At 52.9% G+C, this 20,628-nt stretch overlaps 8 protein-coding genes and 1 non-coding gene across 9 annotated transcripts; 5 read left to right on the forward strand and 4 right to left on the reverse strand.

Moving 5' to 3' along the window:
- Window positions 1-426: 426 nt before the first annotated feature.
- BDZ83DRAFT_t32 lies at window positions 427-516 on the forward strand. Its single transcript has one exon. It is a non-coding gene; the product is annotated as a tRNA-His (tRNA).
- A 173-nt stretch (window positions 517-689) lies between these two features.
- On the reverse strand, window positions 690-1,745 carry BDZ83DRAFT_566681 (HemK family methyltransferase; the record flags this gene model as incomplete). The annotated part of the gene is made up of 1 exon (XM_060503875.1): window positions 690-1,745. The coding sequence occupies one exon, from the start codon at window positions 1,743-1,745 to the stop codon at window positions 690-692; it is 1,056 nt and encodes a 351-aa protein (XP_060370327.1).
- A 798-nt stretch (window positions 1,746-2,543) lies between these two features.
- BDZ83DRAFT_747496 (uncharacterized protein) lies at window positions 2,544-2,864 on the forward strand (the record flags this gene model as incomplete). The annotated part of the gene is made up of 1 exon (XM_060513446.1): window positions 2,544-2,864. One exon carries the CDS (start codon window positions 2,544-2,546, stop codon window positions 2,862-2,864), a length of 321 nt encoding a protein of 106 aa, XP_060370328.1.
- Window positions 2,865-3,384: 520 nt separating this feature from the next.
- On the reverse strand, window positions 3,385-4,800 carry BDZ83DRAFT_566794 (uncharacterized protein; the record flags this gene model as incomplete). The annotated part of the gene is made up of 2 exons (XM_060503888.1): window positions 3,385-4,618; window positions 4,673-4,800. 2 exons carry the CDS (start codon window positions 4,798-4,800, stop codon window positions 3,385-3,387), a joined length of 1,362 nt encoding a protein of 453 aa, XP_060370329.1.
- Window positions 4,801-5,267: 467 nt separating this feature from the next.
- On the reverse strand, window positions 5,268-9,256 carry BDZ83DRAFT_715737 (amino acid permease; the record flags this gene model as incomplete). Its single annotated transcript, XM_060511778.1, has 4 exons — window positions 5,268-6,919; window positions 6,968-7,976; window positions 8,032-9,017; window positions 9,082-9,256. The coding sequence occupies 4 exons, from the start codon at window positions 9,254-9,256 to the stop codon at window positions 5,268-5,270; spliced, it is 3,822 nt and encodes a 1,273-aa protein (XP_060370330.1).
- Window positions 9,257-11,853: 2,597 nt separating this feature from the next.
- BDZ83DRAFT_602218 (transmembrane amino acid transporter) lies at window positions 11,854-14,883 on the forward strand. Its single transcript, XM_060507149.1, has 2 exons — window positions 11,854-14,333; window positions 14,394-14,883. The coding sequence occupies exons 1-2, from the start codon at window positions 12,228-12,230 to the stop codon at window positions 14,568-14,570; spliced, it is 2,283 nt and encodes a 760-aa protein (XP_060370331.1). The 5' UTR covers window positions 11,854-12,227; the 3' UTR covers window positions 14,571-14,883.
- Window positions 14,884-14,911: 28 nt separating this feature from the next.
- BDZ83DRAFT_602225 (DNA-directed RNA polymerase) lies at window positions 14,912-16,396 on the forward strand. Its single transcript, XM_060507150.1, has 5 exons — window positions 14,912-15,121; window positions 15,173-15,305; window positions 15,734-15,792; window positions 15,856-15,966; window positions 16,020-16,396. The coding sequence occupies exons 2-5, from the start codon at window positions 15,289-15,291 to the stop codon at window positions 16,208-16,210; spliced, it is 378 nt and encodes a 125-aa protein (XP_060370332.1). The 5' UTR covers window positions 14,912-15,121; window positions 15,173-15,288; the 3' UTR covers window positions 16,211-16,396.
- Window positions 16,397-17,339, reverse strand: BDZ83DRAFT_602228 (U6 snRNA-associated Sm-like protein LSm5). Its single transcript, XM_060507151.1, has 6 exons — window positions 17,153-17,339; window positions 17,047-17,103; window positions 16,949-16,987; window positions 16,860-16,887; window positions 16,746-16,809; window positions 16,397-16,687 (listed from the first exon to the last, which is right to left on the reverse strand). Exons 1-6 carry the CDS (start codon window positions 17,175-17,177, stop codon window positions 16,652-16,654), a joined length of 249 nt encoding a protein of 82 aa, XP_060370333.1. The 5' UTR covers window positions 17,178-17,339; the 3' UTR covers window positions 16,397-16,651.
- A 143-nt stretch (window positions 17,340-17,482) lies between these two features.
- BDZ83DRAFT_602233 (exonuclease) lies at window positions 17,483-19,681 on the forward strand. Its single transcript, XM_060507152.1, has 3 exons — window positions 17,483-17,709; window positions 17,780-18,774; window positions 18,823-19,681. Exons 1-3 carry the CDS (start codon window positions 17,576-17,578, stop codon window positions 19,494-19,496), a joined length of 1,803 nt encoding a protein of 600 aa, XP_060370334.1. The 5' UTR covers window positions 17,483-17,575; the 3' UTR covers window positions 19,497-19,681.
- Window positions 19,682-20,628: the final 947 nt, after the last annotated feature.

Consider the following 20,628-nt stretch of genomic DNA (forward strand, 5'->3'; position numbering starts at 1 on the left):
GAATGTTTCTTTACGCCATCTGGACCCCGGTTGTCTGATCTCAATCACTTGAGGCGCACAGGGTCCAGCTGTACCGTGGGCAGCAGAGACACGATGTCTCTGTGTAATCAGAATGGAAACACCACTGATTCCTCGTGGGAAATGACTTCATCGCCGTTGCTTCCCTTGTTTCATGACACAGGTTCAGGTGCCTGGTCTTCTTTCAATAAAGCTGTCAGTTGTGAACCACAAAGACGGGAGTGAGCCAGCTAAGGCACGCATGTAAGATCGCCCCGAGGAGAGTTCCAGCGGTTACAGGCCTTGGGCCCGCTGAGCGACCGCTAGAAAACAGGGGATCTCTAGCGCTAAACCGGCAGAAACCCCACCCTCGATCGCTGCGCGATCCTTAGCTCGTCGCCGGACCTGTTCTTCCATCAATGACCACTGGCCCAGATCGTCTAGTTGGTTAGGATGATACGTTGTGGTTCTTCTATACAGCGATCCGTGTTGACGGCGGTTCGAATCCGCCTCTGGGCAATACTCTTTTGCTTTTGCCATAAATCATCGACTTATGAAGTCGGAAATGATGTTATTGACCACTCTATACGTATTATTTGTCCTTTTGCAATATGGGAAGCGCCTGACATGTTCTAGTGTGGGATGTTATTATAAACGCGTGTATATCCATCCAAGGTTTTTGAAACTCTGTCTCATGGGCGAACCAGGACGGATCGAACATTCCCGCTGCCCTTGACAGCAATCATCTCCCCATCGACATCGAATGAACTCACTTCATCCTCTTCGGGCGACAAGTCTGGCCAATCCCTCCAGAGCTCGCACAAGGCATGTCTCGTAAAGTCATTGCGTCTGACGAGTTTCACGACCCTGAAAGCCTGTTCCTCATCTCCCACCTCGAATAGTAAGACTCGCGTGCGCAGCCAGCTTCCAATGTCGAGCATTCTGGCGTAAAAGACGTCGGCATGATCACACCCATCGTACATGGGCACCGTCTCCCCCGGCACGAGCGCGAGCTTCGGCTCGTACTTTCGCACAGAGTAGCCCATCTGGCCGTGGCCATAGGTCCAAACCTTGCGTGATATGTACGGCGGGTTTGATACCAGCACATCGCACCGTTGAAGCGACTGCATATCAGCCTCCTGAAAGACGTCTGCTTCTCGGAAAGTCACCTCCAGGTCGAGAGATGGCGGTATTAGTGAGTTCGTAGCCACGTTGCGCCGCAAGTTTTCTCGCGAGAGGTTGACGGCGATGGACGAGACATCGACGCCCGTGACGCTGAGCTTCTTGGCCCATCGTGTAAGACGCTCGTACAGCGCGAGCGCGATACACCCAGTGCCCGTACAAAAGTCCACGACCCGCAGCTCTCTGCTCTCGAAACCCGGCAGCTGTCCAAGCGAGATCATGTCGGCCAGGTGCATAGCGTATGCCTCCGTCTCGGCGCGCGGGGCGAGCACGCCGGGCCGGCACTTGATGTCGAGTGCACCGAAGGGCTGGGAGCCGAGGACGTACTGCAGCGGTACGCCGCGGCCGCGTTTTGCGCAGAGGCGTGCGACGCGGGCTTCTTGCTCATCTTGGCTGGGCAGAAGCGCCTTTGATGGCGACTGCCTACCGCTGCTCGCGACGTGCGACCTGATCCAGCGGAGTTCGGTCACCGCGGAGGGTACATCGCGGCAGGCCGGCAAAAGGACGGCGGCATAGGGGGAGATGGCGTGGGCGCGGCGGAAGAGGCAGGGCGGTAGGCGAGGCATCTACCGCGGTGCGTGCACACTTACTTTCTGTGTGGTTCTTCTCTCCGGCCGCTGACTCACTGCATTGCGCGTCATGAGGGGAAAGGATGACTAGATGGCGTGAGGGAATTTGTGGATGAGATGAAGTTTGTGTGAGGAAGACAAAAGGGTAAACCAGGTGTGAGGTGAAAGTTTTGGGGGAGCTTGGGAGCTTGGGCCACACCGAGCCGCATACACCGCGGGAGGTCGAGCTTATTGAAGCCATCGTCGGTGTATTGGAGACCTGGATAGTGGAAGAAACAATGGTCTTTCTGATCGTGTTTATCCAGAGTTTCGAATTTCAGGTTTATAATCCTGTATGGGAATGCTGCGTATCACTGGTCGGAGTGAACAGAAACCGATTCTCCCCCGTGCCTAATTTGGACTAACACGTCTCTCAACCATGGAGGTCCTCAACTTTGCAGTCACGCGGGACTCCTGGATGGCCTCACACTCACACTCTCTATCGGTTTCTTCAAGGTTGTAGAATCTTATCCTCAGGGTTCACTAATGGCTATCTTGGCCTACGAACCAGACCTAGCTTCCGCTTTCCTCCTTCTGTCGGCATACTTCAGGAAATCACCTAGTTTCCTACGATCCATCCTATCTTCCTCCTTCTATCCAAAAAATTACTCCATCAAACTCTTGCTATCAAGTCACAAAATCACACATCGCCAGATCAGATTACACAATATCTCAGCTCGAAACAAACATCACTCTACTCTCAGACAAAACAAACCGTCCAAAAACCCAACTCACAACCCAACCCTCTCCGACAAAATGCACATCAGACTCCACCACTTCGTCCTCCTCCTCGCAGCCCTCCTCTGCATCGTCGACCATGCCGACGCAAACCGCTCCTACTACACCTGGTTCCGCAGAAGGTGCTGCAACCAACCGGAGCGCAAAATGTGCAGAGAGGCCCTCGTCCGCTGGAGGATTTGCAACGACGCTGCCCGCAGGGGCGGCCTTCCGCCCCCCCCGTGCATCTGGACCCAGCAGTGGTGGGAAAGGGCTCACCAGGCCTGCAGGCCCGGTATCGAGGGCCCTTCGGACTGGGTTGATCCCGATAAGCCTGTTCTCCCCAAGACCGAATATTAGAAGTGAAAACATCGATCTTTTTTTGTCATAATGGGAATTCGGAAATGGGGGATCCCCTCGACCGAGCGAGCTGGGAGGTTGTCGGTATCGCTTAGGGGCTAGAGACATCGCCTTGTAGTATCCGAAGTCAAGGGATGGAGGCATCCCAAGATGCTGTTGTTAGTTGCGGTATTTCGACTCTCAGTCTCCGTCATGATGTATGGAGTTCCTGTACTTAGCCTATTGCGGTTCAGTCAATTTTCATCTAAGTTGTTAGTCCAAGGGAGTTGAGTGTAATCATGTGACATGAATATTATAGGGACGTCGATGACATTCAAGCATCAGGGCGACCCAAAAGGTAACAAATCATAAAGGCTCTCTTTTTGTTCCGAAAAAACGAGTGGGTAATCGCGACTAAATCTCAAGATCGTACAATACTGTTACAATGTCTCAAACCCCTGAAAGGTGATTGAGATATCATCCCATCCGTAAAACTCCCCAAATCCGAATCGGCGAAATAAGTAACGTCGAAGAAGAACCTTCACACCTCCGTAACCGTGATATTCATGACGTTGTTCTTGTAATCCTTGATAAAACTCTCGTAACGCGGATAAACCTCCTCATCGTCGACCCGAAGCCGGTCTTTTTGGCCCTCGTTCTCTTCCTCCTTTTCGTCTTCTTCGTCGCCGACTTCTTGCTCCTCCTTCTTGACGGCGTCGATATCTTCCTCTTCCTCTACCTTAGTCTCATCTCCTTCCTCATCGCCATCCGAATAGTCATCCCAGAAATTGCCGTCTTCAAAGTAGTAATCCGCCCACTCGCCGTAGACCTCCGGCTCAGATTGCTGTTGTTGCTGCTGTCCCCCCTCGAAATCCTCTTCCGGCCGCGCTTCTGGTAGCCACGACTGGAATCTTGATATCGGGGCCCCTGTATTGAGTATCGTATCTTTGGAAGAGCGCCATGAGTACTTCCGCGGCACCGGCTCAGGGCTAATGTTCATCTGGTGAACAATGTGATCTGAAGGCGGAGGCGTCATCGGTTCGGATGTCGCCCGCAGGCGAGGGTCCGTGAACGGTGTGGCAGGCCGGTCTTTCACTGGCGTCAGAAGGGGAGGCGAGTATGAGCCAACAGACTCGTCCCCGACGACAGTGGGTGACAGCGCCTCGGAGGATGAGCGGACAGTAACTCGCTGAGGGCATGGCGAGTCCATGTCTCTCGACGAGAAGAGGGACTCGATGCTGTCATCGGACCAGCGAGATGTATTGGCTTTTGGCGTGTGAAAGCTTAGCCTTGATTGACTGCGGGACAGAGTCGGCGGTGGAGAGAGGGGGGCAACACCGACGGCCACTGTAAGACCGCATCGGGGCTTTTCTTCGACGTCCCCTGCGTCGCTAACACTGGGTGTGCTGGTGTGGTATGATCGTCGTGATGCCATGGTCGACTTGGTCGAGCTTCTGCCCACTTCCACAACCTTGGCCGGGCCGGAGGAATTTGTCCTCGCGAGACGAGCTTCCTCCAAGTGCACACTTTCGACCCTCACGCTCCGCAGATACCTGCGGTCCTCGGCCTCCTGCTCGTCCGGGTACGGCCACATCTTGAGGCCCGTCTTGACGCCTCCCCTCTTGTGTTCCTCTTGCCTCTGCAGAGACATAAGGAATTCCATGCACTGCTCGTCATTCGGAATGGCCCGTCTTGATATCGGTCGCTCCGGCCTGTCAGGCGTGTGTATAATTCGAAATGACGAGTCCTCGTCGAGAAGCTTCGGCGGTAGCGTTCTGGGTGATTTGGGTGATAGAGGGAATCTCGGCGATTTGGGTGAAAGTGGAAACCTCGGCGACTTTGGGGATTTCGGTGACTTGGGTGATTTAGGAGACGTCATGAGGTTCTTGATCTTGAGGCCTTTCAGGTACGGCGACAATTGCGTGGTCCAAGTCGATTTCCTACCATGATCATTCATGTTGGCTGTTTGCGGGATTGTCCATGAGGAAGGCAATGCCGGCGGGGCCGGGTGTTTAATGTCCATTGCTCCAGAAGAGGATTCCATGAAAACCACTCTTCTTGACAAGCATCCAAGTTAGGGGAAGAAAAACCTGGATGGCGAGAGTTCAAGCTGCTCATGCACCGTCGAGGGAAACTCTTTGTAAAGGCTGCAGACGCAAGCCCATCATGGTGGTCCGGTCGCTGGCAGACAAAGAATGCTTAGTTGAATAGCTTCTCATTTCAGCCAAAGACACTGAGGAATGTGGCAGGCCCCAAAAGAGTTTACCACCACATTCCTTTGTCCCGGGTGATGATCCCCGACATAAGCCGACACGCCTGAGAAAAAATAAACGCCAAAGTATGAATAAACCCCCGCGTGGTTTGACCTTATCATGGATGTTCTCCCTCGTAGGATTTGAGACACTGCCCCACCACGAGTTCAGACTATAGCCCAACCGTGACAGTCATATTATTACTCAGGACCAACATGACGGGAGGGAGCGCGTGGCAGAGGACTTCAACGTCCGATAGATACTGCACACTCGCCAGCTCATCCTGGCAAGTCCCCTCCGTGGGCACGGGCAACGTGGTGAACATAACGGCTGTATCTTTGCTGTTTTGCCGCATCAGCTCATTGAGGATGACATGCTGCGCTCGCGATGGCAAATCGTTGAACGAGAGCGAGATGCCTTGTGTCGAATAGGGCGAGCCGGGCCCGTCTGCCTCGGGTCTCGAGTCTAATCTATAGCGTCCCACAAGCTCCGCCATGTTCATGTGGACGTCGCCTAGATCTGCGGTAGACGCGACCGAAGCTTTGCGTGATCTGCAAGAGGGTTCCGCAAACGTACTATTCGGCTCGAACTCTTCAGCCGCCGTCACCGTCATCTCGGGCACTGGCCGACTGGAGAACCGTCCTGCAGAGGACTGTCTTGAGAATGCGGGTTGTTCCGCCCGCGGCGTCTCTTCCTCGGTGGTGTCTGCAAACATGATTGTCGGACCAGACACACCCTCCACATCGGTCCTGGTCTCCGGCATTGGACGACTTGAGAACCGCACTGCTGATGATTGTCGAGAGAGCGTTGGCCTTGTTGCCGGGGTTGCTTTCCCAGATACACTTCCTGATGTCGCATCGTAAGTACTGATGCCCGCCGACCGGAATCCGCCCATGGAACGAGCAGATATGTTTCGATCAAGCGCAGGTCGTTCCAGCGGGGTTGGAGGCGCTGACACGTTTTCAACTCTTCCCACGTGGCTTGGGCCCGCCTGACCTTCAGAACGAGCTTGTGACACCATCGTGCCGTATGATGCTGCCGGTGCAGCGCTCTTATTCGATTTGCTCCTTTTCTGTTTCGACGGACTTGTGAGTAAGTCGTCGCTCTGGCTTCGCCCTCGTCCTCGCCCAAGTAACAACGGCCGCCGAGGAGTGTCGACCTCTGGCATCTCGTCCTCGCTGTAGTCACTGCTACCAGGTTCAAATTCAGAATCGGAGTCAAGGCAAGATGGCTGTTGCTCCTGATCACTAATCTCACCGTCGGAGCCAGAGGCGTCCTCAAAGACCTCATCTCCCAAGTGAGACGTGTGAATTCCAACACTGACGCCAAGGCGGGACAACCTCGATACCGTCGGCTTCTTGGGCAGTTCCCCAAAGTGCACCAGACTTGGTCGCCGTCCACTTTCAATATCGTCCAGTGATACATGCGGATTGAACACGCCAGGCCGCCCTGCCGTGGACTCGATAATATTCGCGAAAGACGTGAGCTCTTCGGTTGAGTTCAGGTTTGGCTCACGGCCTCGAAACCTCTGCAGGTCGTCCCACCACTCTTCATCCTTTAGTATATCGTGAACCATAATCTGAGATTCGAGGTCGTTGCTTTGGCCGTTGATAATGAGCTCATACGTATTGAGCTGTCCGGAAGCTAGCCAAAACACAATGACCTCGGCCTCGATCCTCAGCTTGTCTAGCAAAGCCTTGACTCGCGCCCGTTCTTCTTCCACTTCACTTTCGTACTCCACGAACACCATGACGCGAATGTTGTAGACTTTATGCCATGTCGGAACGCTGTAGAGGATATAGCCTAGTTGAAGGATCAAGGTATCTGTAAATGAGTTAGCGAAATTCGGATTGAAACAATGATTCTGCTCACATGTGTCGAAGTTGGTTGTCAAGACACTTTTCCCATCTGACAGAACTTCTGCCGACATTTGTATCGGCCAGAGATCGAGATGCTTCTTGACATTGGCTTTGTCCTTGCGCGGCGTTTCCAGATTTTCAAAGCCTTTACCAATTGCGACGTTGAGTTTGTATCTCAGAGCGAGATCCTCCAACATAGTCATGTAACTTGTCACACTCATCATGCCCTCTGTCTTCATCACATCTGTAGGCAGTATGCCTTCCATCAGACGCGCTGATGTGTCGCCCCTTCTCCTGCGTGGAGGCCTCTCTTTGGCTTTGGCCTGAGGGCGGGTGTTCATATTCGACGAGCTTGGAGCTTTCGGGACTTGGAAAGAAGGTCGAGAATCTCTTAGCTCATCCATGTTGTAAAATCCCATGACGGCAATATTTGGTCGCATGCCCCCTAGCCCAGCCGACAGAATCAAGTTTCGGATACCCCAGGTAATGGTCGGAGACATTGTAAGCTGCACGAAGGCCTTGATACGGGAGAACTCCGAGATGTACTTTGTCCATGCTGCCTGTTGAAGCCTGGCTTCGTGAACGCCGCTGTTGAAATCGTCCGTAACAATAACGTGGCCGAGGATATAGAGACCGCCTTTCTTTACGGAGTTGCAGAATTGAATCAGTCGAGTTTGGCTCCTAGGATTGTTGATGAGCAGAATGATTTGGGGCCTCCAAAACTTGATATGCTCGGGCCGTAGCCGCAGCAAGTACTTCCTCACTTGGTGGTAGATGAGATTTTGGGAGACGTCACCCCATCGCTTCGGTGGACTGAGATAGTGAATCAGGGAAAAGAGAAAGATGAGCAAGCAGACTGCAGTAGCCGCGTAAGTCTGGTCGATGAAGAACATGGCCGCTGCAGACATAATGCTGCCAGCGAAAGCTGTCTCCCAACTGAAGAACTTGAATGCAGGCCGAAAGTTGGGAGCTGATCCTATCTTGAGTAGAAAACAAGCCAGGTTCATGACGAAGAATGTCATCTGTTCTCTGTCAGTTCCAAAAAGCTTTGTCAAGATAGAGTAAGCGGATGCTCACCTGGTAGCCCATGGAAATCAAGGTCGCAATCTGGTTCAAGTTGGCGAACATGGCGATCTGGGCGAGCACATATGTGAGAATGATGGCTTGGATTGGTTCATCGGCCCTCTTCGTTCCTTTCGAGAATGGCAGCAGACCGGGCAGCAACTTGTCCCTGGCAAGGGCTTGCATGAGCTTGGCAGCACCAATGAGTCCCATCACGGCGGAGAAGAAGGTGACGGCACACTCTCCTGCAAGGATCAAAGGCGGGGACAAGCTCGTGACCGAGATAATGTTTGTGTTGTTGAGAAATGAAGCATGCGTTGTGGTGGAAGCCATGGAGAAGACTACAACCAGGTACGCAATGAAGGTGGTCATCATCGCCCAGAGAGTCCCTTTCGGGATGTCTTTGCTAGGATTTACCAGATCTCCAGACATTGAAGCCCCTGCGAAGATTCCTGACGTGGCGGGGAAGAGGATGGCAAAGACCTCCCGAAAGGTTTCAAATCCCTTGAAAGACTCGCTTTTTGTATGAGGAGCAAAGTTGTCAACCAACGTCTCGATACTAAAGCCGGTGAAGCGTACACCAAGTCCATCATCTCGAAAGGGAGACTTAAATGCGGAAGATATCGGAATGCTTATAATGGCGAGACTCAATATGACAAGCAGCGCATTGCTAGCCTTGGCAAATATGCCGCTCCCAGCCAAGCACAATCCAGCACAGAGCAGCAAAGCCAAGGTTTGAAGCATGTAGACAGTCCAATAGCCTTGGGGAAAAGATTCCCCGACGTTAAGCTTTATGCAGTCGATGAGACCAACAACATTGAGAGCGGTGTTGAGGACCTGAGCGAGATAGAAGAGCATCCCGATGGAACCGCCAAACTCGGGGCCGAGAGACCTCGAAATTACGTAGTAGGCGCCTCCGCCCTTGACTTCGCCATTTGAAGCTATGGCAGACAAAGAGAGCGTTGTCAAGAAGTCTACAAGATAAGCCGTAACGAGTAGTCCTGTGGGATTTTGTTAGTGTGGGCTGAGACAGAGTGAGCGCGTCTGTGTTAGTAGCTGACGAACCAAGCATGCCCAAAAGCCCAACTTGACCGAGAATCCAGCCAAAACGGAGAAACATGAGAATGCTGAAGATGTTGAGACAGACGGGGATATAGACCCCGGAAACTGCACCCAACTTGGCCTTGGTACTGGTCTGCTCCATGCTGGAGAGACTCGGTCGTCTATCGTCGCCGCCCATGGTGAAGGTCGGAAAAGGGGGTCGGTCGTAGTCAACAGGTCGACCCGGAACTCTTCCCGGAAAAGGGGACGGGGGAATGCGCCACCTCCACGATCGTTTTCCTCGGTGCCGAACCACAGTGAAGAGCCGACACGACAAAGATTCGACGAACTTCAGTGACGGAGTTGGGATGGTTGTCGTCGGTCAACAACAACCCAACGGTGTGGGAGCGCAACGCATAGGTATATAAGTTTGAGTCCCCGCCCTTAATCGCACCAGTGTGTAATGTTGGACTGGGCTGGCTAATCAACCCCCCAGTACGTCCAAGTGTAGTTGAACGATGGCTTGCGGCGCGGCGGCGGTGATCACGGCGACCAGTAAGAGAATGGCCTGGCTAGGACGGCGGGCCGCACAGGCATCCAACTGGCCCGGCGCATGTCTCGCGTCTTTCTCGTCGTCTCGTTTTCAGGGTTCACCGTTCTGCGAGCCAGGGATATCTGGGGCGATCCAATGCAAGCCTCTCCAATACCCCGCGTGCCGATTGGAAAGCTGCGATATGCTCCAGCCGGTCGCGCCGTATTTGTTGGTGGTCCACTCACACAACCAAGCACCAAAGTCTGGGAAATGCAGTGAGATGCAGAACAAGAGGCCGAAGTAGGAAGACGAAACGACGTCATCCAGCAGCGAAGGACAGATCGGACCGGCCAGTCGCCAATGCGTGACAAGCGGTCACTGTGGTGGCACTGTGGGTTGTGCAGAGCTGCTTTCTCATGTCCAAGGATCTGTAAGGAGGGGTAGTGGTAGGGTATCCTGCAGAATCGAGATGCGATTTCTTTGGAATCCCCTAAGATATCCGTAGTGTAAGGTACCTGTAATTAGGTATGAGGACTTCGATGTTTTCGGTTGGGGGTACGTCGTCCGGTTTGCCCGATCCCCCACGAGCTTCGAGAGAACTTCCATGCCACAGATAGATAGGTGTGATAGGGTGATGGGCATGGCATCACAGGCCAACGAGAGTAGCGTCAAGTGTCAAATGCCTGGCATCTGCCAGCCATCTGGCTCGACATTCCATCTGATGCTGGCGTGGCAGGGTTCGTCCTCCAAAATAGAAAACCAGAGACCAGTCGGTTGACTCAGGCGCATGACAGCGGTAAGCCGGAGATTTCAATGGGATGGGCCGGATTGGCCGCTGGTACCGCGAAATTCGAACGAGTACGGTACCTACCTAGTCATCAGTGTGGCTTTGCCGCTTATCAGCCAGCAGCATGGGAGTGTCAGTGTGGGAGTGTCGAGTGTCTCTGCTTCATGACTCGATGATGGGGTTTCAACGCCGGAGATGAAGGGCTGGTGAAGTGAACCTGAGGGCGAAAAGTACAGGCGCACGGGATGCCAAATCAGCGATGCACCACACCCAGACACCAGGTACCGCTACATGCGCGGGCTCACATGAAGTCCTGAGGTGAGTTGAGGTGCCGTTCAACTTACGGTTCTGGCCAGGGGAGATGGGAGGTGGACCGCTGAAGAGCATCCGCCGCAGGGCTCCAAATCACACCTCATTCACACGCAGCCCGCTCCAGGATCCATGAGCGCGCTAGCCCCCCACTCTCTCTCCAACTTCACCGTGCCACCGTCAGAGCAAGAGGAACAAGTGAGGCGGGATGTGCATGCAGCCAATGACATCTCTTCGCTTAGTGTGGCGGTCGAGCTGTGCCTTACCTAAGCTGGTAAGATCCGATGGGAACCTTGGTTTTTTGGTAGTGTGCGCTGGCAGCAAGACGAAATACTCGGCTCATTTGTAGTAAAAAACTGTGAGTCGTATCCACGATGAAGCGTTTGAGAAGTCTCGAAAGGACCGGAAGATGGCCGATCATTGGAAAGAAAGACACATATCCCAGAGATTTTCGCTGTGCTGTTTTGCTGTGCTGAATCAGACATGCGACTGACGGTCAATACGAGCCAGTCCGATGGCCAGAAGCAGAGGTCCCGGCGTAGGTAGTAGGTACGGTCGAATCTGCGGTTCCCGGTCCAAGAGTTCAGGATATTACATAAGAAAAAAGTTAGAGACGAGAGCAGAAGTAGAGGTAATGAGATGGAGATATGAACAAGACGAGGAATAATGCTTGGACCTCTGCATCTTGTTGTTGTAGAGAACTTGAGATGTCGATATGTCGCTGCAGTAATGTAGATAGATAATGCATCTGCAACGCATCGTTGGTGGCTGAAGCGGACAAGCTGTGACATGGAGCACAACAATGTGATGATTCAACCTAGAGTCAGGTAACTACCGTTACCGAGCATTGGAAGGAGACCTCGCAACCCATGTCTGGAACAAAACATCACCTGGAGGCTGGGGCAGCGTAGGGCGGCTAACACAGGCACAACATTGCCTTCCAGGTTCAGTACGAAGCATGGTCAGCATGCCTGGCGGATGGAGCGAGGAACCCGAGAGAGCTCCTGAGTGCTACCTCAGGCTGTCGGTTGTCATAGCCCGACGGGTTTCGGCAGCGCAGCCACAGCACCCGACACCTCCCAGGTCCTGCTACAGCCTATAAGACTATAAGCCTACAGGGCAGGGCAGGCTGCCAGGTAGCGCTACCTACCCGACGCTATCTGTGCGAGCCACAGACTCTCCAGACCTGCCAGATTAGGTCACCCGACCCGCATGGAAGCGGCGTCCTTATCACGGGTTCCCAATAGCAACAGCTTCGAACGCACATCCCCCAAGCCGTGCGCTGCAATTGATCTCGTCAGCTGTCTTACAACTGAGTCCAGGTAAACTCTCCCCATACTTGAACCGAACCTACTTCTTCTCCATCATCTAGCTCTCCTTTTCTTCCCGGTTCCGTCTCATCTTCTCCCGCCCATGACACCTCGCTAACTCTGTTGTCTGTTGTTGATTCAGTTCGGAATCTGCAACGCTGTGGTTGGAGGCTCCTCGATATCCCGAATACCGGCATTCGATAGTCCGCGACCGGTTTCATTAGGTACCATCATGGCATCTCCTTCGAGAGATCCCCTCAGCATTCCCAGGGCCGACTCCCCGTCCCGACAATTCGGCTCTCTACCTCGCGCAGACGCCACCGCTCGCCTGGCATCGCCCGTACCCTCGCAGCAATATGGCACTCCCCAGACCGGCCGCTTCGTCGGGAGCTCAAGTAGGCTAGGCGACGCCAGCGAGACGGCCAGCCTTGCTCCTCTTGCTGGAGCTGCTCCTTCAAGCGTTCAAGGTCCCGGCGTCTCGGCTCTCGCCGCCGCCTTGTCCAACTCGCTGGGAACATCTCCACCGAGGCATGGTACACCACCGGTGCGCTCTGCCACTCCTCCGGCACGACCTCTCTCCCCTGCTGCCGCCGGCGCTCAGCTTTCGAGCACGCCCATGACGAACTATGGATCTTTCGACTCTCGTTCGCGGAACGCCGGTGCCGGTGCCTACGAGGACCCCGAGATTGTCAAGAGGCATTTGGTCCAGCCCACCGACGCCGCTTCTGAAGAGTCTAGCATGCGTGATGGCGTGAAGGGCAAGCAGACCGTGAGCGCCGACGCCGAGACCGGACTGAACGAGGACGAGTTTTCGAGCTTGCAGCTGCAAGGCGGAGACGTGACTCGAGGCATTTACAAGTGGACCGAAGAGGCAGAAGCCCGCAACAAGATGCAACGCAGCAAGAGTTTCAGCGTTTCGCGTCCGGACCCCGAGACTGATATTCTTGATATCAACACGATCAAAGTTCCCGGAGGTTTCCGTCGCAACTACCTCCGTAGAGCAGCAAGAAGCCCCTCCACGGCCAGAGATGGTGGTGAGCGCGGCGAGGCTAGCGAAGCTTCCCAGCCTCGGCTGCTGACATCCAGCTTCCTCGAGTTCCTCTCGATCTATGGCCATTTCGCAGGTGAAGAACTGGAGGAGGACGATGAGGCCTTACGACCCGGCGAATACTTCTCCTCGGGCGAGGACATGTACGAAAGCGACGACGAAAGCGACGACGACAGAGAGCCTATGGAAGACAGCGCGCTGTTGACACCGTCGCGCCACAGGAGGAGACGCAAGCAGCGTGGCGGCAGTGGAAAGAATAGCCCAATGAGCGCGGCGCTGCTTCTGCTCAAGTCATTCGTTGGCACGGGAGTTCTCTTCTTGCCTCGCGCTTATCTGAACGGCGGTATGGTCTTCAGCAACGCCGTCTTGCTTGGAGTTGCAGCACTGAGCTACTACTGCTTCGTTCTCCTGGTCACGACCCGTCTCAAGGTCGACGGATCTTTTGGTGATCTTGGCGGCATTCTTTATGGCAAATGGATGAGGGCGACTATCCTCTCGTCTATCGTTATAAGTCAGATCGGGTTTGTGGCGGCGTACATGGTTTTTACGTCAGAAAACCTGCAAGCCGTTATCCTAGCAGTATCGGACTGCAAATCCAATATCGCTGTCAAGTGGTTGATCCTCTTGCAGGTGCTCGTCTTCCTGCCATTCTCCCTGTTGCGAGATATTGAGAAGTTGAGTTTCACTGCTCTTATCGCGGATGCCTTCATCCTACTTGGCCTGGCATACCTTCTATACTACGACATCCTTACCTTGGCCACCAATGGTATTGCGGACATCATCCAGTTCAACCGCAACGACTGGACCTTGTTCATAGGCACGGCAATCTTTACGTTTGAAGGAATTGGCCTCATCATCCCTATTCAGGAGTCGATGAAGAACCCCAGCAAGTTCCCTCGTGTCATGTTGGCGGTCATGATCATCATCTCGGTCATCTTCATCGGCATGGGTGCCATCTCCTACGCCGCCTACGGATCCAAGACAGAGACTGTGGTGCTCCTCAACATGCCCCAAGACAACAAGGCTGTCAATAGTGTCCAGTTCCTTTACTCTATTGCCATTATGTTGTCAATTCCTCTGCAGCTTTTCCCCGCCATCAAGATTACCGAGAATGCGTTGTTCACCAAGAGTGGAAAGTACAACCCCTATATCAAGTGGCAGAAGAACCTCTACCGCTTTTTCTTTGTCATCCTTTGTGCCGTTATCGCATGGGGTGGTGCGGATGACCTAGACAAGTTCGTTGCCCTTGTCGGTAACTTTGCTTGCATTCCGCTTGTCTACATCTACCCGGTAAGTATAACCATGGACAAGAACCTGCCAATATAAAGCGTGACTGCTAACCTTCAATAGCCCCTGCTTCACTACAAGGCCGTTGCGAGAAACAGGCTCTGGAAGATTTCCGATATTATACTCTGCATCTTCGGCTTCGTTGCCATGGCTTATACCACAACCTTGACTGTTTACAGCTGGGCTGGTGGCTCAGATGGTGCCAAACCTCCGGCATACTGCGACCGCAGGGGGAAGTAAGCTGGCACAAAGTGTCTGAGGGAATCGCATGCGACTGCATTTTTTAATTGTCATTCAGTGCTGTCTGAAAAGCGTTGGGTAATCATTGCATGGATTCCAGCGGGTTCTTCAAGGGTTTTGGACAGCATCGGTCGGTCGTCAATGAGCATGGGCTTGTACATAGACTGAAGAACAAGAGGCTCATCGCCACGTTTATAGTTCTGTATGTGTATACGTAGCAGTGGTTTCAAATCGACTTATCCTTCAACTACTTTTAAAAAAATCTGAGGACAAAGAGACCGTGAAGTTGAAAATTTATCATGTCTTGGCGAATTTGAATCTAATCTATTGAGGTGAAATGAAGATGGAGGAAGATGTGGAAGGTCAGAGCAATACCTTATGCACCGCCACATTTGTGCTTCTGTGGCGCAGCCCACCTCTTTGAGGACCCACTAGGACTCCAGCCCATCCTTACTGAGAAGGAGCCTGAGCTTCACCACGTCCAACTCACTCACCAGCATCTCTCATACCCCGGGTGAACTCTCAAATTCTATCACAATACCAACCCAAAGGTAGTCATTAATCTCTCGTCATGAAAGAACGTACCACTAACAAGATTCCAGTCTCACTGCAGTATTCTGCGTTCAATTATCTCCAACCACGCATTATCTTCAGTTTTGTCCTCAAAGTCTCGTTACCACCGACTCCACCCTCCCCTTCACAATCACGAATCACCAAGATGAACGCGCCTGATCGGTAAGAAAATTTGACTCCTTTGTTTCGGTGAATTTGGGAAGTATCCTAGGTCTGCCTGGTCGGCAGATGGACTCGGGACGGCCTCACATTGTCATGATTCCTCTCAGGCTTCCCTTCACGTTGCCCTCGAGGAGGTGGCCGTGGTCTTCCCCAGGCTTCCTTGCCAGATTCTGCTAGAGGTGCCTTCGCAAGGCGTGAAACTACATCTTCACATCTCTATCATACATTTCAACATTGTTCCTGTTGTTCCATACACACAGATTATCGCGTCACTGCTTTCTCAGGCATATCAAGACTCCAAGACCCCAGAACCACCCTCTCTGAACACGTCTGAGCTACATCATGTCTTCCCAATCTGAGAACCTTCCTCCTCGGCGCGTCTCTTTTCAAGAAAACGGAACCCGGAAATTGAACTAACTCATTCATAGTTTCGAGCTCTTCCTGCTCGGTGAAGGCGAGAAGAAGATCGAGGAGAATGTCTTCTCTGGTACATTTTGCACGCCCTTCAACCATTTTTCTTAGCCATTCGGCCAAGCTAAATTCTTCCCAGGAATGTCCAACACGTCCGACTTCGTCATCAAAAAAGAGGACCACACTCTCGGCAACCTCCTGTCCGAGCACCTGAAGATGCACAAGAACGTCCTGATGGCGGGCTACAAGAGTAAGGTGCATTGCCCTTCGACTAGGGCCACGCATACTAAAATGTTGTCACAGTCGCGCATCCAAACGTCCCCGAGATGTTCATTCGAGTCCAGACAGACGGCACGATCACCGCCAAGGAGGCCTTGGTACAGGTAATCAAGAAGCTCATGCAGGACCTGTCCCACCTGAGTCGCGAGTTTACTCGCGAGTTCGAGCTTCGTCGCATGGTCGAGGCGGGCCGTTCGAATCAGCAGGGCCAGTAAGGCGGACACACTTGAGACGATGGGTTACATCTCGCGTGGGATTTTTCCTCTGGGCGTTAGGCGGATAAGGTCATTACGGAATAACGGTCTGATACCGAAGTTTGGCATGGGGAATCGTCATATTGGTTTTCGCATTCCGGGCTGAGAAAGGGCCTCGGATTAGAAAAAGTTGATCATTGCGCATTACGTCGTCAATTTCGCGATGCTTTGAAAGCCTCTCTACGTGACACTTTTGATGTTCATGCCCAGTCCCCAGAGGCCCTCTTTCTTGCTTTACCCTCGGGTAACGAGTCAACGCCTTCAGCTGTTGTGGCATTGCTCGTACCAACCCTGGTGCCTCCGTCATGCGATCCCTTGGGTTACAGAAATCATGAACCTAGTCTATCTATGATCTTGAGGAGCGGCTGCTTCTGCTCAAATTTGTCCCTCGTCCAAACTTCTTCATGCGGTCACCGGACCCTCTCCTCCAGGAATGAGCTGCTCATCGTCAGTCTCTCTTCCCCTCTCAAGAAATCCAATGGAGAACGTGACGTACCATGCAAATGTTGTTGCCGTTCAGCAGGATCTTGGGAAGCTTTGTGTGATTTCCAGAGTAGTCGCTAGCCTATAGTTAGCAAGGGTATATACCACCTTCAAAACGGCCACATACAATTCTGTCACGTCCTCCAACACCATGTCTGTTTTTTTTTCGTTAGATATTTCGAGAAATGGGTAGCTCAACATCCAAAGTTTACTTACTGACGTAGTCATCGAAACCCAGGAGCGTGCCGCTGAATTCTGCCATCCCTTCGAGTCAGCAGATCACGTTTAATCGAGCCCATGATGGTCGGCCGTACCCTTGTCACCCTTCATGACAACCCAGATCCTCGATCCAACACATTTGTCGATAAGTTCTATCTTTGTCAGCTTCAACGATCTGCATTTGTGGGCTTGTCCACTCACCCAGAGGGAGCAGTTGCGACGCCATTTTGCCGCTTAAATCTTTGAATCTGGTGGAGGTTCTGAATTGTTTACGTTTGAAGTCTCCTTGTAGGGGTTACGCAGGGATTAAAGTCGTCAAATGAATTGATGGTCGTTTCGATACACCAAACGAAAGTTCCTTGCCAGACCAAAACGTCGATGCTCAAGATGATGGACGTCGTGCACTTGGGCCGGAGGGGTGAGCGTAAAAGCCCATGTCAGGTGACTGCGCGATGAGCTGTGAATGACTAAGCCACATCACCCCGGACTCTTGGAGCTCCCAGCTGTCGCTGCCGCCAACTGGGCGCGTATCACCCACAAAGCCTACTCCGTACTTTAATTGAACCCCTCCATCACCCACGACGCGTCTGCCTGAAGAATACCGTTCTTCACTTTGTCGCGCCAATGCCCGGTGGCAAATATGGCGCTTCACTCCCCCCTCAAATGCACCCGCGAGCAGCGGTGATGAGCTTCCCTAGACGCAGCAGTTCTATTCTATATAAGTCTCGACTTTTGCCGAGATCGGTGCTGGTCCAAACGTGTGTACACCCTTTTCATCGAATTGCTAGTTACCATTGGGTTTTTACTGACAGCATCGACAACTCGCAGACGTTCCAGATCAACAATGTATCCCTCCTCCTACGCCAGATTATGGAATCCCGTTCGAGGCATCGTCTTCGGACAAGCGAGTCCGAACGAGACATCCCATCCGCGAGTGGACATGTTGCGTTCTCTCCACATCTCGACGCCAGACAACAGCCAGCCCTCAGCCGCGACGGGGGTGAATAACGAGATTCTCGACTCTGACAGCGATGACCTGCTTTTTCACACCGCTCCGGAGTACCAGCCCGCCTTAGACAACGTTCCCACTGCCCAGACGCTCCAAGCAGAGACCGCGGGGGGTCCAAAGGAGGGCAAGGTTGAAGCCAAGACGACGACGGCTGCAGAGCCAGCAGAACCCCCGCAAACAGACCTGGACTTCAAGATCCCTCTGCCGGCATTTCGGAAAGCCCAAGGAGCGAAGGAGAACACGGGAGACTCATTCTGGTCTTACACACTCTTTCGAGGACCCTCGGTAGATGGGGCCGAGCAAAAGGTCAAGGTGCACTACTGCAAGACCAAACACACCATGGAGAGAGTGTGTCAGTATTTTATGAACGATTCGGTCCTTGGGTTCGATCTGGAGTGGTTCCCGGATGCGAAGAAGACCTCGGGTCCGAAGAAGAATGTCTCCTTGATCCAGATCGCCAACGAGAGTCGGATTGCTCTGTTTCACATTGCCTTGTTTCCCACCGACGACTTTGTCGCTCCGACGTTCCGGAGGATCATGGGGGACTCAGACGTGCGGAAGGTCGGCGTCAACATCAAGGGCGACTGTACACGGATACGAAACCACCTGCAGGTCGATACGAGGGGAGTCTTCGAGTTAAGCCACTTATATAAGCTTGTGAAGTACTCAGCAAGTGGTGAAGTGAAAATGATCAACAAGAGGCCTATACCTCTGGCTACAATGGTCAAGGAACACCTCGGTCTTCCCATGTTCAAGGGACAGGATGTTCGGTCGAGTGATTGGTCCCAGTCCCTGAACATGGACCAGCTCATGTGTAAGTGCTTGCGGAACCTTTCCTCTGTTGCTTGCTAATTCCGCCTAGACTCTGCTTCGGATGCCTATGCCGGCTTCCAGCTGTTCCATGTTCTCAATGGGAAGCGCAATAACCTCGATCCAACTCCGCCGCTCCCGTATAATGCTGAGCTCGGCCTGAGCATCCGGCTCGCAGACGGGCTCCCCCTCCCAATGGCAGAAGAGAATACTGAGCCTCTAGAGGCTGACCCGCGCAACATCTCAGCACCTCTTTCGGCCTCGGAGTGCCAAGCAATCAGAGACAGTCTCGAAGTTGAGGGAGATGGCGAGGGTCAATCAATCGCCGAGAGCGTGAGAGCCGCCAAATCGACTGCTCCGACCCAGAAGCGCCAGAAAGACGCCAGGGTCGTTGCCGCCGATGAGAAGCTGGCCAACTACCGGACCACCATCAAATCCCTCCGCGCCTCACCTTCCGCCGTACGATCCTACTTTATCTGGAACGATAACGAGGACCTAACGCCTGAGGCCGTTGCCAGGGTCCTCCGAGACCCACCACTGCAGACGAACACGGTGGTGAGCTATATTTTGGAGGCTCTCAAGTTGGAGAAGCTGCCGTTCGATAAGAAGCGGCTCCGGAACGAGATTCTACACACGCTGCCGAAGGAGGTCTTGCAGGGCAGGTACAAGGCTTTGATGCTGGAGGCTCATAAGCCCGATACCGGGGCCCCGTCTTCGGTTGCGTGAGATGAGCGCTAGCTACGTATATGAAGAGGGTAGCATGACGAGTCCACGAACCAAGAAAATACGTTGTTTAGTTCAGCATTGGATTCATGCATAATGGAGATACCCGCATTGGTTACATTCACCTCCTTTTACGATCGTAGTCTTCGCAACCGTCCAACAGGCCGTGAAAATCGTAAAAGATGCAGAATGGACGTGTCAATTCTTTGCCAATTGCCGAGCCGTACGTCAGCCACAGCCGCCTCTGCATGTTTCGAAACATGTATTACGGTGGGCTCTTTTAATTGGTGCTCTTGCTTTGTCTTCGTGATGTCGTCCATGGTGTATTCCGCTGCACAATACGCACCCGCCCTTGATGGACCTTCATCCCATAGTTCCTCTATAGGCACTGCAGACGGGCCAGCTCATCAGCAAGCATCGTCCGTTGTAGTCGATGGCCGAGCGGTACGATTCTGGTAAAGAACGTATGTTGGCTCACGGTCCTACATAATGCCATGGATAGCTTGTTTTTTTTTGCGCTTGATAGGTTGCAGGTTCGAGTCGACTTCAATCGACTTCTTATTTCGTTTTTTGAGCCATGGAGATTTATTTAGATGCGTTGTATTTTTCAATCATCTTTTCGGGTCGACTAATCAGGCTCTGGATGCATGTCAGTAAGCTCGTTTTTGGAGGGGAGAGGCACAGCACAGCACAGGACTGGATTCGTGCTGTTGACTCCTATTGCCTGGGTGATATGACTTGGGGTTACACGACATGGGAGATCTGCCCCGTCGTCGATGTCATCGTGTCGTTTGAATTGGGCGTTGGACGATCTCTCTCATCACAGCCACAGTCTTGCGCGGCGCGATGACACGTTGTAGGCAATTACCTATGGTTGTCGGCGCGTGCTGTGAGGCTTTGAGGCTTTATTTTGTCGCCTTTCTTTCTATTTGCCACATTTTCGAGTCACGGTGAGAGAAGAATACATGTATATGTGGAACAGAGGATATGTTCGGCCGAGTTCAGAATGCCGCCATTGTTTGTAGAGAGTACATGCGAGATGTGACAGGCAGCCTGGTGCGATACGAGATGAACTACACGTGTGGTGGCGAATAAGTTGACGGGTATGCGTTGAGAGCATGGGATGCTTATAACT

The sequence above is a fragment of the Colletotrichum acutatum genome, assembly GCF_030867785.1.
Source record: "Colletotrichum acutatum strain CBS 112980 chromosome Unknown BDZ83scaffold_7, whole genome shotgun sequence".
Classification (NCBI taxonomy): Eukaryota; Fungi; Ascomycota; class Sordariomycetes; order Glomerellales; family Glomerellaceae; genus Colletotrichum; species Colletotrichum acutatum.